The sequence below is a fragment of the Cherax quadricarinatus genome, unplaced genomic scaffold (genome assembly GCF_038502225.1).
Source record: "Cherax quadricarinatus isolate ZL_2023a unplaced genomic scaffold, ASM3850222v1 Contig1314, whole genome shotgun sequence".
Lineage (NCBI taxonomy): Eukaryota > Metazoa > Arthropoda > Malacostraca > Decapoda > Parastacidae > Cherax > Cherax quadricarinatus.
Window position 1 is genome coordinate 65,517 of NW_027196340.1, and position 14,478 is coordinate 79,994.

The 14,478-nt window shown below is 40.0% G+C and overlaps 1 protein-coding gene across 2 annotated transcripts in view; it reads right to left on the reverse strand.

Annotated features, from left to right (window-relative positions):
- Positions 1-251: 251 nt before the first annotated feature.
- The window catches only part of LOC128700521 (failed axon connections), a gene marked incomplete at its 5' end in the record, with an annotated part of 29,592 nt that continues 15,365 nt past the window's right edge, over positions 252-14,478 (reverse strand). For both annotated transcript variants that reach the window (XM_070080942.1, XM_070080943.1), the window contains 1 exon segment: positions 252-2,273. In XM_070080942.1, the coding sequence (XP_069937043.1) occupies positions 1,890-2,273 (384 nt within the window).

The following is a 14,478-nucleotide window of genomic DNA, read 5'->3' on the forward strand; positions in this document are numbered from 1 at the left end:
AACAGCAAACAGAAACCTCTAAACCACTCGCAGGTTATGTTGACTGGTACTTGCACTACTGCTGTCTCCTTATCTAACAACTCGCCATTTTTACTGAAGCCAATTTGTTACCTAGGTTAATAAGGTATGCAATATTCTGTCCAGCCAACAAGGCACTGGACAATCTTACTAAGAGCCAGTTACCTACTAAATGGTTTGTGCCATTGTGTAGACTAAATCATTAATTTCTCCACAGGATTAAATAATTAATCTTTTCCTAAAAGGATACATTTATTGAGGAACATAAATATGTCTGTGTATACATGATAACCATGGTTTATGTGCCTATAATAAAAATTCCAGATATATCACCTACTACACGAATGCTGAAGCCTTAAGGTACCAAGTGTACAAAAGCTAGGGTACAAACATGGTATCATACACTCTGAAGGGTCTAGCAAGACTTCTAGGGCAATATCTAGCCAAACAGTAGCAATTTTAGGATAAATCTTTACAATTTGGACTAAGCACAAGGCTACAAAGTTCATTGTATGAATGGCTTACTTCTATTCAGCACTTCTTACAAAACTGATGTTCAGGTTATCACAGCACAATTGACCAAAAATACTGTGCAACTTCCTTTAGTATAAAATTCTTTAGAAATGCCATATATATATATTTTGCTTTCTCAGCACTCATGCCTCACCGCTAAAGTCCTTGTGCCTTATCATAATTTTGATTGTGCGGCACTCTGGTCCCTATTCACTACTTTGGTGCCATGACACTGTCTTTGGATTGTTTCAATTTTGCAAACTGCCAAGCCTGGGCTATCTAGGGTTCTTGTGTCATGGATAATATCAGTCATGCTTTAGAACCTTCACTTCACATGTCTTGCTGGCTCTCAGTAACCAGAATCTAAACCCTGAGGGTTGTAGATCACTTGCATATTCATACTAGAATAGGTTTACACTTAACTATCAGGTAAATTACAGCAAGGCAGTGTTTCTGGGCAAAAACCCCAGATAAACCAATGACTTGGTTAATGAGCATTCCTATCACAAAAAGCGGTGGGAAATTTTTTCCCCTCGTATCAAAGAGAACCTATAAAATGAGTATTTCCTTATTACAAAATAACTTCCATGTGTAAAAACTATCATAATGTTCTAGATGCCATATTAAAAGCTAGTAATGTACAAACTAATATTACAAAAGTGATTAAAAATGAGAATAAAGAAATTTTTGTCATGGTAGCAAAAATTACAAACTCATGGTCCATGAATAATACTGCTCTTAAACTCATTTAACTAAAACTCATATGGAATAAACCTACAATCTATGCAAGCCACACAGATAATATGACTCCACCAGTTCCAACCTTCAACATTTTTATTTAAAATTCTGAATAAAATCCTTGTCATTACCTTCAGTGAAAATGAGCCGTCAGGTTGTCAACTACAGTACATATAATGAGACCAAAGAATTCTACGATGAGAATTGGTAACAATTCAAACGGCAAGGCAAAGGAAAACGGGAAATGTGGGACTAAACTTACCTAAAACATTAAAACCCCAACAATTACAAAGCCTTTAATGTACAAGCCCAACTGGAAACCTCCAGCTTGGACCACTCCCACCCAACCCCCCCCCCTTCCCCCTCAAATATTTCACGTCCTTACTGTTTGAACTCTCCCGTAAACAATGAAGGTAAGAACGAGCTTATTTCTGATAGTGGCCACCAAAACGTTAACGACTAAGTCGGCACGGGGAGGTGCTTGTGTTCCACACTAACAAGAAGATCTATACAAAGTGTATCAAGCAAATAAAAAAAATACTTCAAACAACATTTATCACATATATTACAAATAGATTTGGTTCTTGACTGCTTTCAACAACTTTGAATAATCACACTTTTTACTTTTTCTCTTCCTCCTTTTCCTTCTCTTCCGTTTTCTTGTTGTCTTCTTTTTCCCCTTCCTTCTCATCTTTATGGGCCTTTTCCTTTTCAGTATCATCTTTTTCTTTCTCATCCTTCTTTTCTTCTTCTTTTGACTTCTCATCTTTCTTTTCTGCTGCCACCTCCTCAACCTTTTCCTCTGGAGGTGGCTTTGGTAAATGAGAATTTAGATCCAAGTTTGTGCACATTTCTTCCCAGTCGGGGAATGCTTGGTCCTTTACTCGATTGCAGAATTCTACCAAGTTCGGACAATTTTCAGCCATCCAGTCGCGGAGGGAGTAGCTTACCTCTTTGTCCATATATACAACTTGTGCAAGGTTGGCAAAGGCAACCACATCGAGCTGAAATATTAAATGAAGTTTAGTAAGTGGATATTACTGGTGAAGAAGCTGATTCTTTAATATCTGCTGTAAAAAAAATACAGGTTATCACTGTCATTATTTTCTGTATATAAAAAAAAAAAAAAACTTGCAAGGCAGGAAAATGCGAAGTACAGGAATGCATAGGCACTGCTTTTTAGAAACTAAAGGCCATATTAACCCCTGAGCTAAACAGGCAACTAGGAGCTGCCACACCTTTTCAACGCAACAATAACACAGTGCACCTTATAATATTTTGCCTTTTTTATGTATTAAAAAGGGGGAAATAGGGGGTAATAACACCACTATGGCTCAAACAATGGATTCATCTCTGTTAAGTGCTTATTTTGTAAACATCACTAACAAAAGCATACAAGAGGAATTAAATATACAGTGGTATCTTGACTTACGAGTTTAATTCATTGTGATCCAGCTTGTAACTCAGTTTGCTCGTATATCAAATCAATTTTCCTCACTGAAATTAATTGAAATGCCATTGTGAGGGAAAAGTTCAATAGATAGGAGTAGCGAGGAAGTATATAGTAACAATAGTTTGATTGCTGGCTACTTGTTAAGGTAGGGTAAGTCTAGCTCCCGCTATCCCCCCCCCCCCCGAAAGGTGATGTGTGGGGTTCCGGCCAAACAGTAATCACTCGACTCACAGCTCCCAGCACTACTGTAAGTACATGCCTGCTCATATTCTAGCCAACGAGTAGAATTGAAGGAGACGGATTAACGTCCTGAGACGTCCCATGTTTTATCTACTTGCCTGTGCACGTGTATGAAGAATCAGGACGTAACCCCTCATCATTGCAGCGGTAAAGAACCTGTTTTCCTGTCATCTGGATAGATTATTTTACGGCTATAGACTCTAAAGAATGAGCCGGTGGGTTGTCACCAACACCTGCGACCCCCTCCCCCACATCAGCAATGGCTACGATTTCAACAACACGCAGTGTCACCAACACCAGACACCCAAGTTTTATATATATTAGCGTTGAATTCAGGTATCATTTATATTTTTCATTTTTCATTTTCTTTAAGGTAGGATCAATATTTCATATTTAAGTGTTTTACATTTTATATTTTCTAAATAATAAAGTGTTTATGTTTATCAGTTTTTGTTCTTTTTCTATGCATTAATTTTCCTGAGGAGGAGCCAGCCTTGGTAATACTGACTTAAGTTGTTACAGCACTGAGTAAGACTTCACAGCCATTAACCTGTTCCAGCCCCCCCCTCCCCCCCAAAAAAAATTTAAGAAAAATATATTTATAAATAATAAATGATTTTTGTCTTTTTTGCCAGGTCCCAGCAATGTTTTAGAAATACTGGAGTATATATGAAACTCCTTGAAGCACGGTGTAAGATAAGTGTTATTCCACTGCTAGTGGAGCGACACTCGCAGTGACATTTGACGACTGTGCACTGCCTTGGATTTATTTTTCACTGTTACAAATAAACATGTCTGTTTCTGTATCTGTTTCTATCTGTCTACTTGTCTGTGTCTAGCTGTCTGTCTCTTTATCTGTCTCTGCTTATTTGTTTTTGTCTTTGCTTGTCTTCCTGTCTCTACTTGTCTGTCTCAGAGCCACTCATGAGACAACAGGTATTACACATGATGCAGAATTGGTCATGTCTGATTCCTGTGTATTACTTGCCAGTCATGCTTATTATGCCTTATATCTACAAGCATAGTATAGCACTGTCTGGATTTTTTGGGTTATCCTAGGTAATTTACACTCTGTATAACTATTTTTGTATACCTGTGAGATAGAGACAGATATACAGAAACAGAGATTAATACAGACAGAAGGAGACAGCCAAAGCAAATCAGCCGGCCAGCAAGCTGGCCACCCAACCAGGTAGCCTGCCGAACATGTATTACACGTTCCAGAATTCTCTCTCTACTTACAGCATATGTTATAGAACATTCTGGCAGGATGACGCTACCAGTGGTATCAAAATTGAAAGTTTGTTACACATTGGTCATTATCAAGGTTTTTGATATTTTTTCTCAGTATCGCCTGCGAGTGGCAGCGTATCTGAAGCTCACTCGTAACTCAGATTTTGACCCAACTCAAGGCAAAAAATCGACCGAGTGACGGCTCATAACTCGGAAAACTTGTAAGTTGGGGCACTCGTAAGTCAAGGTACCACTGTAATTATTGTTCTGGTCCCTCACCTCAAATTTTGAATAGTCACCATTAGCATTATTACCCTGATTATTAAAGATCTCATTACCCACTCTGTCATTTTTCTGGCCTTTGTAGCATTTGCCTTACTGTGTTCTCTAAATGAAATGTCATCTGACATGATTACACTTCACCCTTTCAGTGGCAGTCACGTAGAACTACAGTAGGGCCCCAATTATATGGCAGGTTAGGTTCCAAGCTACTGCGGTAAACCAGAACACCATTTTTCTCCACTTATAAATGCATATAAATGCCAGATAAGTTTACACTAACATATATTAAGTTAACAATAGAACTAGGCATTAAGAGCAATTAAAAGTAAAATACACACACAATACACCCATTACTTAAAATATTTGAAGTCTTAATGTAGGGTGAGAGGTGAGGTTTATTTGTAGGAAGTCAAGTTTGGGATGTATGGTAGCCAGCCAAGTCAGCTCACCCCACCCCAGCCACACATAATATACTATGGCATTTAATTAAAGCACCCCAGAGCAATAAAATACACATACAGTACATTCATTAATTACCTTAAAGTATTTGTTGTCTTAATGTAGGACAAGAGGTGACTTATTTGTGAAGTATGGCAGCCAACCAGGGCAGCCCTCCCCACACCACCCACACGTAATGTAAACAGGTTGTCTCCACATTGATACAGTAGAATAAATAAAGAGAAACACTCCAATTCTCATGTAACACCATTTTTGAGAAGAACTGATGCTGAGTGAAGGCATACATAATGAATAATTTTCTAGTTACCCACATTTTCTCTGATGTTGAACTACAAGTTGCCTGGCTACCACATCTTGAATTTATGTTAATTTATTATACTGTGGGGTGTACAGTGGACCCCCACCTTACGATCAGCTCCCAACTCGAACAATTATGTAGGTGTATTTTTGTAAGTGCTTTTGTACGTGTATTTTTGGAGGTCTGAAATGGACTAATCTAATTTACAATATTCCTTATGGGAACAAATTCATTCGGTAACGGCACCCAAACATACTTCTGGAATGAATTAATATCTTAAGTCGGGAGTCCACTGTATTTATCATGTACATCATAGATGGATTAATGGAAATGTCTATATTAACGTAATATACGACATTTAATGCGCCCAAGAGATTACGTTTTATTATTAATATGGCATTAAGAGTACACACACTCTTGGTGATTTTAATGCGTACCTGCATGCCAGCACAGTTTAAGTATATTTAGGTACAGGTACGCAAGTATAACTATCAGTACAGTGGAACCCAGAGATTTAGTCATAATTCGTTCCAGAAGGCTGTTCGAGTGCCGTTACTGAACGAATTTGTTCCCATGAGGAATGTAAATTAGATTAGTCCATTTCAGACCCCCAAAAATACACTTGCAAGAGCACTTACTATAATACACTTACATAATTGTTCGAGTTGGGAGGTGGCCGAAACTTGGGTGCCACTGCACATATAAAATGTGCATTAACTTGAACACACTTGAAATTTTCGAAAGTTTCCTGATGCAATAGAGATGTACTCATGGAGAATGTAAAACCGGGTGGGGCGCACCATATAGCAAGTTTTGGTCATAATTTGAAATCGGCGTATTAGCAGAACACCGTGAGGCTAAACGCAGTAAAGTGGGGCCCTTGTGTACAACATTGGTCCCTCGTGTACTTCTACATCATAAGCTCAGATAAGCTGTGAGCAGTAAATTTTGGCTTGATATGAGATAATGGGTCTGCACAGTGAGTGTGCACAGTATAAAAAAAATCCTGCCCCCTTGTGGTGCATGATCGGAAAAGCAAAACTGACCACACGTTTGGTTTAAAATAGTGACAGTTTTCTAGGATAGCCTTTTTGTTGTTTTACTGGCTTTATCTTGGTATCATCTGATAGAAAGGAAGTCATACTACTGAAATAGAGAAGATTTTGGTTGGTCAGTACAGGGAGTGCCTTGAAATTAGGCTCAAAGTAGCAGAAATGTTCTATTTTTGCCAATTTTCCCTGAGGACAGGCAAGTACCCTTGCACACCCAAGTCTGTTTTATGGGTTTTTAATAGGTCTTGATTCACTTATTGGGATGCTGTAAATCATAACCAATCATTCCTGGTTATATTTTATTAGGAAAAGAAAACCTATTTTTTGTGTGATTATGAATTCAAAATGGAAGGCAAGTGTAATATAGTGGAGGCCTGGGGATGTGATTAATGAACGGGGAAAATGTTTTAGTGCCAGGAATATCTATATCGTTTATTTTGCACTAATTTTAAATTCGTATTTTTTTTAATTTGGAGCAAAATTGGCCAAGTCAGAGAAATCTCTGCATTTAGGGTAGTAGTAATAACTGAATTGGTAATTTCTTGTGCTCAATCAACAGAATTGAAGGCATATTAGTGAAATAGCTAAGAATTTGGCTGACTACAGCACTAACTGATGCATAAATTGCACCCAGATTGCAAACTGTGTACTTTTGTAATTCTGTAAAATTTCCATAAAATTTCATAATTCTGGTGTCATTACCTACCATTTAAGAATTTATAAAAAGGAAGGTGGACACTGGGAGAACTATTATTTCAAGGATTGGGACAGTGAAAGGGTTAAGTGACTCGTGTGTTTTTGCTCATTCCTCATAGCTGGAATTTGTCAATGAACATTGTTACTTTTTATTGTCCACTTTGAACAGACTAATTCAGTACACTTGCAATTTGCACAACCACAACTCACATTACCAAAAATTCTCGGTTTAAATTCTGTTCAAGACAGAGTTGCACATGAAATACTGTCAATATCCAGTGGGATACTTTCCCTACTGTGCCTGGGGTGAGGCTGGTTTTGGGGTAAGGGGAGAGGCCTAGTTTCACTCTTGCATGTAAACACCCACCCATGCATTTCACATGCCATACTCTCTAGGGTGTTCATCCGTTAATTTTTTTTTATCACTTTCTCATCTTTGGATATTAATTGTGGACACCCAAACAAGATTGTTCATGCTGAAGAGGCCAAGAAAATTAAGCGTGATTGATATGCTGGGTGGTGGTGTATGGATTGTGGAGACAGTGCATGTTTGGTATTAGAGAATCAGTTCATTAACTGAGGCAATGAAGTGAAGATAAAATATTGTGCAAACAGTAATCCACAATGTGATAGTGAAAAAGGACAGCAATTTTTTTTTTTTATATCCCAAGCCACCTCCCATGACCCAAAAAAAGAGAAACTCTTGCACTATCACTGTCTTGCCATAGGTGCACTGATACTGCAGTTCAGAGGCCAGTCCAAACTGCAATATCCCCACCCTTCCTTCTGAGTGCAGGCAATGTGCTTCCCACTTCCAAGACTCGGGGTCCAGATAACTGGTTTCCCTGAATCCCTCCAACAGCACATCAAGCCATAAAAACCATTTGCCTTCACTCACTCACTCCTAGTTAACATGCTCATCCATGTCTGCTGGATGTCCAAGCCCCTCCTACAAAGCCTCTTTTACCCCACCTTCCAACCCTTCTTAGGATGACCCCTACCCTGCCTGCCCTCCACCACAGATTTTCCACCCTCCAAGTCATCCTATTTTGTGCCATCCTCTATATGTTCAAACCAACTCAACCCTCTGGATAATACTTTTAGTAACCCTGCACCTCCACAGAAGTTATTAAATTAAGAATATAATGTGTGGACTGAGCAGAAAAAGGTACCCCACTAACTGCGCCAATGACAGGAAAAAAGCAGTCGCACCATAAAAACAGTATGCCATCAGTATGGAAACCCTGATAATTATGCTATTTTAAAGTGCGCAGCGGACTGCATACCAGAATTTAGTGTGGAAAATGCATCTGCTGACCATGCAGCCACAGGAAATTTGCCTGTTAAGCTGCAGGAAATTTTGAGGTGGATACAATCTTATGCATGTGCTTAATGCTGATGAGACAAGCATAGTTGGGAAGGCAAAGTAAGACCACATCCACCCTCAAGATTATTATGCAAGAAAGGCAAGAAAAGTTTTAGTACATAACCTTTTTAGATACAAGTACTCTTCTTTCTCACTGTTTAACCTTCACTATAGTACAGGTACTGTACAGGGCCACATCAGCTGCAATGTTAGGTAAGAAAAACGATTTTTGAAGGATTAAGAAGTTACAAAACTATTTGGCTTATGGTTTCAAGAACACAACCCTATTTTTTCCATGTTCTTTGCACCACAAGTCATATCATAAATAAAAGCTAATTACCTGGATTGTAATCCACATGAATTAGGAGTGAATGATTATTATTATTATTATTATTATTATTATAATCAAAAAGAAGCGCTAAGCCACAAGGGCTATACAGCGCTGCAGAGCAGGAAGGAAGCGAGGGCATCAGGTGGCACAAGGGAGATGGACAAGTAATAGGTTACGGAAAACAGCGGGGCAGTGGATGGTGAAAGGGTAGAGGGCAGCAAGAGATTGAGCTAGAAAGGGCTGAGGGGAGTGCAAAAGGTATCATCATCAGAGTTTGTGGAGTAAATCAGTCGTTGTCAAGAAGTCAATAAGAGAGTCAGGATTAAAGGAGGCTCCATCAGCTATTCAAATAAACATCGCTATTGGGCCGTGCGGACGTGCTGCGCAGTAGCTCCTGATTGAGTTGGCTTTTGCGCAGTGTTGACGTGTACTTGGCTCTGTGAAGACCTGTTTGCGCGCTCTCTAGAATTGAAGCAAGATGCCCTCCATCGAGCAACTTTACCAACAGCTTAAGGAAGAATTGAGGTTGGCGAATATGGAAATTCGGCGACTGACCGAGGAAAACAAAGATTCAGAGTTGTCCTCCTGTTTTGAGTCCTCAGGTCAAGAAGGGAAACTGGTCAGTGGCTGGACAGCAGAGAAAGAAGTTGACGATCAAGAAGACGAATGGAAAGGTAGAAACGATGAAGAAGAAAGAGACTGCCGTGGAAACTGTTGTGGAAACATCCAATACATTCTCAGTGCTACCCGACGAATGTGAGTCGACTACTGGGAACGACACGACGAAAGACATTAAGGAAGGTAAGAATATTGTTGTTGTTGGGGATAGCCAAGTTAGGTATATGGATAGGGCGTTCTGCTTGAAGGACAGGAGTAGGAGACAGAGTTTGCTTTCCTGGGGCTGGGATGGAGGATATTGTTAGCCGTCTGGATGACATCATGAGAGGTAATGGGAGCAATCCTATTATCTGTCTCAGTGCTGGAGGCAACGATGTTGGCAGACGTAGGAGTGAGGACCTGATTAGCAGGTATAGGTCAGCAATAGAAATAATTAGAAGTAAGGGTGGGAACCCTCTCATATGTGGTATTTTGCCAAGGAGGGGAGTTGGAAATGAATGGTTGTCCAGGGCAATTGGTGTCAATTGCTGGCTGGACAAATACTGTAAGGAAAATGCAGTAACATTCATTGACAACTGGGACCTCTTCTATGGCAGAAGTGACATGTATGCTAGGGATGGGGTTCACTTATCTAGGTGTGGGGTGGGAGCACTGGCAACTGCAGTGGAGGGAGCAGTTAGGACTTTAAACTAGGAATAGTTAGTGGTATGGGTTTTGGCAGGAAAACAGTGAAGTCCCAGTGTAGTAATATTACGAGTTCTAGGGGAACTAGTAATAATAAGAACGAGATAGATATTGAAAAGCCAGGGACCTTGGGTGATAAGGACAGTAATAGGTTTAGTAGAAAAATAGAAATGAGCAGGAAGGGTAAAGAGAAAGGAGAGTCTTTCAATGTTTATTATGCTAATTGCCGTAGTGCTAGGAATAAGATGGACGAGTTGAGATTAGTTGCTAGTGTAGGTAACATTGATGTATTTGCCTTAACTGAGACGTGGTTTAATTAAAAAAGTCGGGACATGCCTGCGGAATGTCATATTCAGGGTTTTAAATTGTTCCAAGAAGATAGAAGTATTGGGAGGGGGGTGGGGTGGCATTGTATGTCCGAGATCGCTTGAACTGTTGCATAAAAACGGGTATTAAGTCTGAAGTAACACATACAGAGTCTGTTTGGATAGAATTTTCAGAGTCACTATACAGTGGACCCCCGCATACCGTACGCATTGCATACTTATCATCTGTTACAATCCGCATACCGGACGCTTTGATCGCTAAAATTTTGCCTCGCATACTGCCCAAAAACCCGCTCACCGTCCTTCGTCCGAGACGCGTCCAATGTGCGGCCTGAGCCAGCCTCATATGTTCCGCCGGTGGCATTGTTTACCAGCCAGCCTCCGCGGTAACATCCAAGCATACAATCGGAATATTTCGTATTATTACAGTGTTTTCGGTGCTTTATCTGGAAAATAAGTGACCATGGGCCCCAAGAAAGCTTCTAGTGCCAACCCTACAGCAATAAGGGTGAGAATTCCAATAGAGATGAAGAAAGAGATCATTGATAAGTATGAAAGTGGAGTGCGTGTCGCCGACCTGGTCAGGTTGTACAAGAAACCCAAATCAACCATCTCTACTATTGTGGGCAACAGAAAGGCAATCAAGGAAGCTGTTCTTGCCAAAGGTTTAACTGTGTTTTCGAAACAGAGATCGCAAGTGATGGAAGATGTTGAGAGACTCTTATTGGTGTGGATAAATGAAAAACAGCTAGCAGGAGATAGCGTCTCTCAAGCGATCATAAGCGAAAAGGCTAGGAAGTTGCATGAGGATTTAATTAAAAAAATGCCTGCAACTAGTGATGATGTGAGTGAATTTAAGGCCAGCAAAGGTTGGTTTGAGAGATTTAAGAAGCGTAGTGGCATACATAGTGTGATAAGGCATGGTGAGGCTGCCAGTTCGGACCACAAAGCAGCTGAAAAATATGTGCAGGAATTCAAGGAGTACATAGAAAGTGAAGGACTGAAACCTGAACAAGTGTTTAATTGTGATGAAACAGGCCTGTTTTGGAAGAAAATGCCAAGCAGGACCTACATTACTCAGGAGGAAAAGGCACTCCCAGGACATAAGCCTATGAAAGACAGGCTTACTTTGTTGATGTGTGCCAATGCTACTGGTGATTGCAAAGTGAAGCCTTTATTAGTGTATCACTCTGAAACTCCCAGACCGTTCAGGCAAAAGAATGTCCTCAAGGAGAATTTGTGTGTGCTGTGGAGGGCAAACAGTAAGGCATGGGTCACTAGGGACTTTTTCTATGACTGGTTACACCATGCATTTGCCCCCAATGTGAAAGATTACCTAACTGAAAAGAAATTAGAACTTAAGTGCCTCCTGGTGTTAGACAATGCCCCTGGTCATCCTACAGACGTGGCAGAGCGACTTTATGGGGACATGAAATTCATTAAGGTGAAGTTTTTGCCTCCTAATACCACTCCTCTCCTGCAGCCCATGGACCAGCAGGTTATTGCAAACTTCAAAAAACTGTACACAAAAGCTCTGTTTGAAAGGTGCTTTGTAGTGACCTCAGAAACTCAACTGACTCTAAGAGAGTTTTGGAGAGATCACTTTAATATCCTCAATTGTGTAAACCTTATAGGTAAGGCTTGGGAGGGAGTGACTAAGAAGACCTTGAACTCTGCTTGGAAGAAACTGTGGCCAGAATGTGTAGACAAAAGGGATTTTGAAGGGTTTGAGGCTAACCCTGAGAGGATTATGCCAGTTGAGGAATCCATTGTGGCATTGGGAAAGTCCTTAGGGTTGGAGGTTAGTGGGGATGATGTGGAAGAGTTGGTGGAGGAGGACAATGAAGAACTAACCACTGATGAGCTGATAGATCAACTTCAACAGCAAGAGGCCAGACCTGAGGAAACTGGTTCGAAGGAGGGGAGAGAGAAATTGAAGAAATTGCCTACTACAAAGATTAAGGAAATCTGTGCAAAGTGGCTTGAAGTGCAAACCTTCATGGATGAAAATCACCCTCACACAGCTATTGCAAGCCGTGCTGGTGACTATTACACTGACAATGTTGTGAAACACTTTAGGGAAGTCATAAAGGAACGAGAGGTACAGGCCACTATGGACAGATATGTTGTGCGAAAGAAGTCCAGTGACTCTGAAGCTGGTCCTAGTGGCATTAAAAGAAGAAGGGAAGTAACCCCAGAAAAGGACTTGACACCTCAAGTCTTAATAGAAGGGGATTCCCCTTCTAAACACTAACACACACTCTCCCCTCCTCCCATCCCATCAATCATCACCAGATCTTCAATAAAAGTAAGTGTCATGTAATTGTGCATGCCTTTTTCAGTTTGTGTGTATTAAAATTAACATTTCATGTGGTAAATTTTTTTTTTTTTTTTTTATACTTTTGGGTGTCTTGCACGGATTAATTTGATTTCCATTATTTCTTATGGGGAAAATTCATTCGCATACCAAACATTTCGCATAACAACCAGCCCTCTTGCACGGATTAAGGTCGCTATGTGGGGGTCCACTGTACATGCTGCTCAAAGAGCGTTTATCCCATATAAAGAAATTAGATCAAATAGAAATGACTCAAAATGGATGAATAATAGGCTCAAATATCTACTAGGACATAAAAAAGGAATTTATAGGCGTATCAAAAGAGGTGAGGGTTATCTTATGAATCAGTATATTGACATTAAGAGGGACATTAAAAAAGGGGATAAGAAAAGCTAAAAGGGACTATGAAATTAAAGTTGCTAGGGATTCTAAAACTAACCCAAAAAGTTTTTTCCAGGTCTATAGAACAAAAGTTAGAGATAAGATAGGTCCCCTTAAAAATACCTATGGGCACCTTACTGACAAAGATAATGAAATGTGCTCGATTTTTTAATAATTATTTTCTCTGTTTTTACACAGGAAGACACTAACAATATTCCAGTAATTAATTTTTATAGTGGGTTAGAAGAAGATAAATTATGTAACATCAGAGTCACTAGTGAAATGGTTGTGAAGCAGATACAGACTGAAGCAAAATAAGTCGCCGTGTCCTGATGAGGTTTTTTTCAAGGGTTCTTAAGGAATGCAAAATGGAACTCTGTGAACCATTAACTAATATTTTTAATTTATCTCTTCAAACAGGTGTAGTGTCTGATATGTGGAAGATGGCTAATGTAATTCCTATTTTTAAAACAGGGGACAAGTCGTTACCGTCAAATTACCGCCCAATAAGCCTGACCTCAATTGTAGGCAAATTACTAGTCAATTATAGCTGAGATTATAAGAAGCCATCTCGATAAGCATAGCTTGATTAATGATACTCAGCATGGATTCACAAGAGGCCGTTCTTGTCTAACTAATTTATTAACTTTCTTCAGTAAAGCTTTTGAGGCTGTTGACCACGATAAAGAATTTGATATTATTTACTTAGATTTTAGTAAGTGAATACAGGAAAGAGTAAGGTTATGAGGATAACAAAAATATTAGGTGATGAAAGATTGGATATCAGATTGGAGGGAGAGAGTATGGAGGAGGTGAATGTATTCAGATATTTGGGAGTGGACGTGTCAGCGGATGGGTCTATGAAGGATGAGGTGAATCATAGAATTGATGAGGGGAAAAGGGTGAGTGGTGCACTTAGGAGTCTGTGGAGACAAAGAACTTTGTCCTTGGAGGCAAAGAGGGGAATGTATGAGAGTATAGTTTTACCAACACTCTTATATGGGTGTGAAGCATGGGTGATGAATGTTGCAGCGAGGAGAAGGCTGAAGGCAGTGGAGATGTCATGTCTGAGGGCAATGTGTGGTGTGAATATAATGCAGAGAATTCGTAGTTTGGAAGTTAGGAGGAGGTGCGGGATTACCAAAACTGTTGTCCAGAGGGCTGAGGAAGGGTTGTTGAGGTGGTTCGGACATGTAGAGAGAATGGAGCGAAACAGAATGACTTCAAGAGTGTATCAGTCTGTAGTGGAAGGAAGGCCGGGTAGGGGTCGGCCTAGGAAAGGTTGGAGGGAGGGGGTAAAGGAGGTTTTGTGTGCGAGGGGCTTATTATAAGAAGCCATCTCGATAAGCATAGCTTGATTAATGATACTCAGCATGGATTCACAAGAGGCCGGTCTTGTCTAACTAATTTATTAACTTTCTTCAGTAAAGCTTTTGAGGCTGTTGACCACAA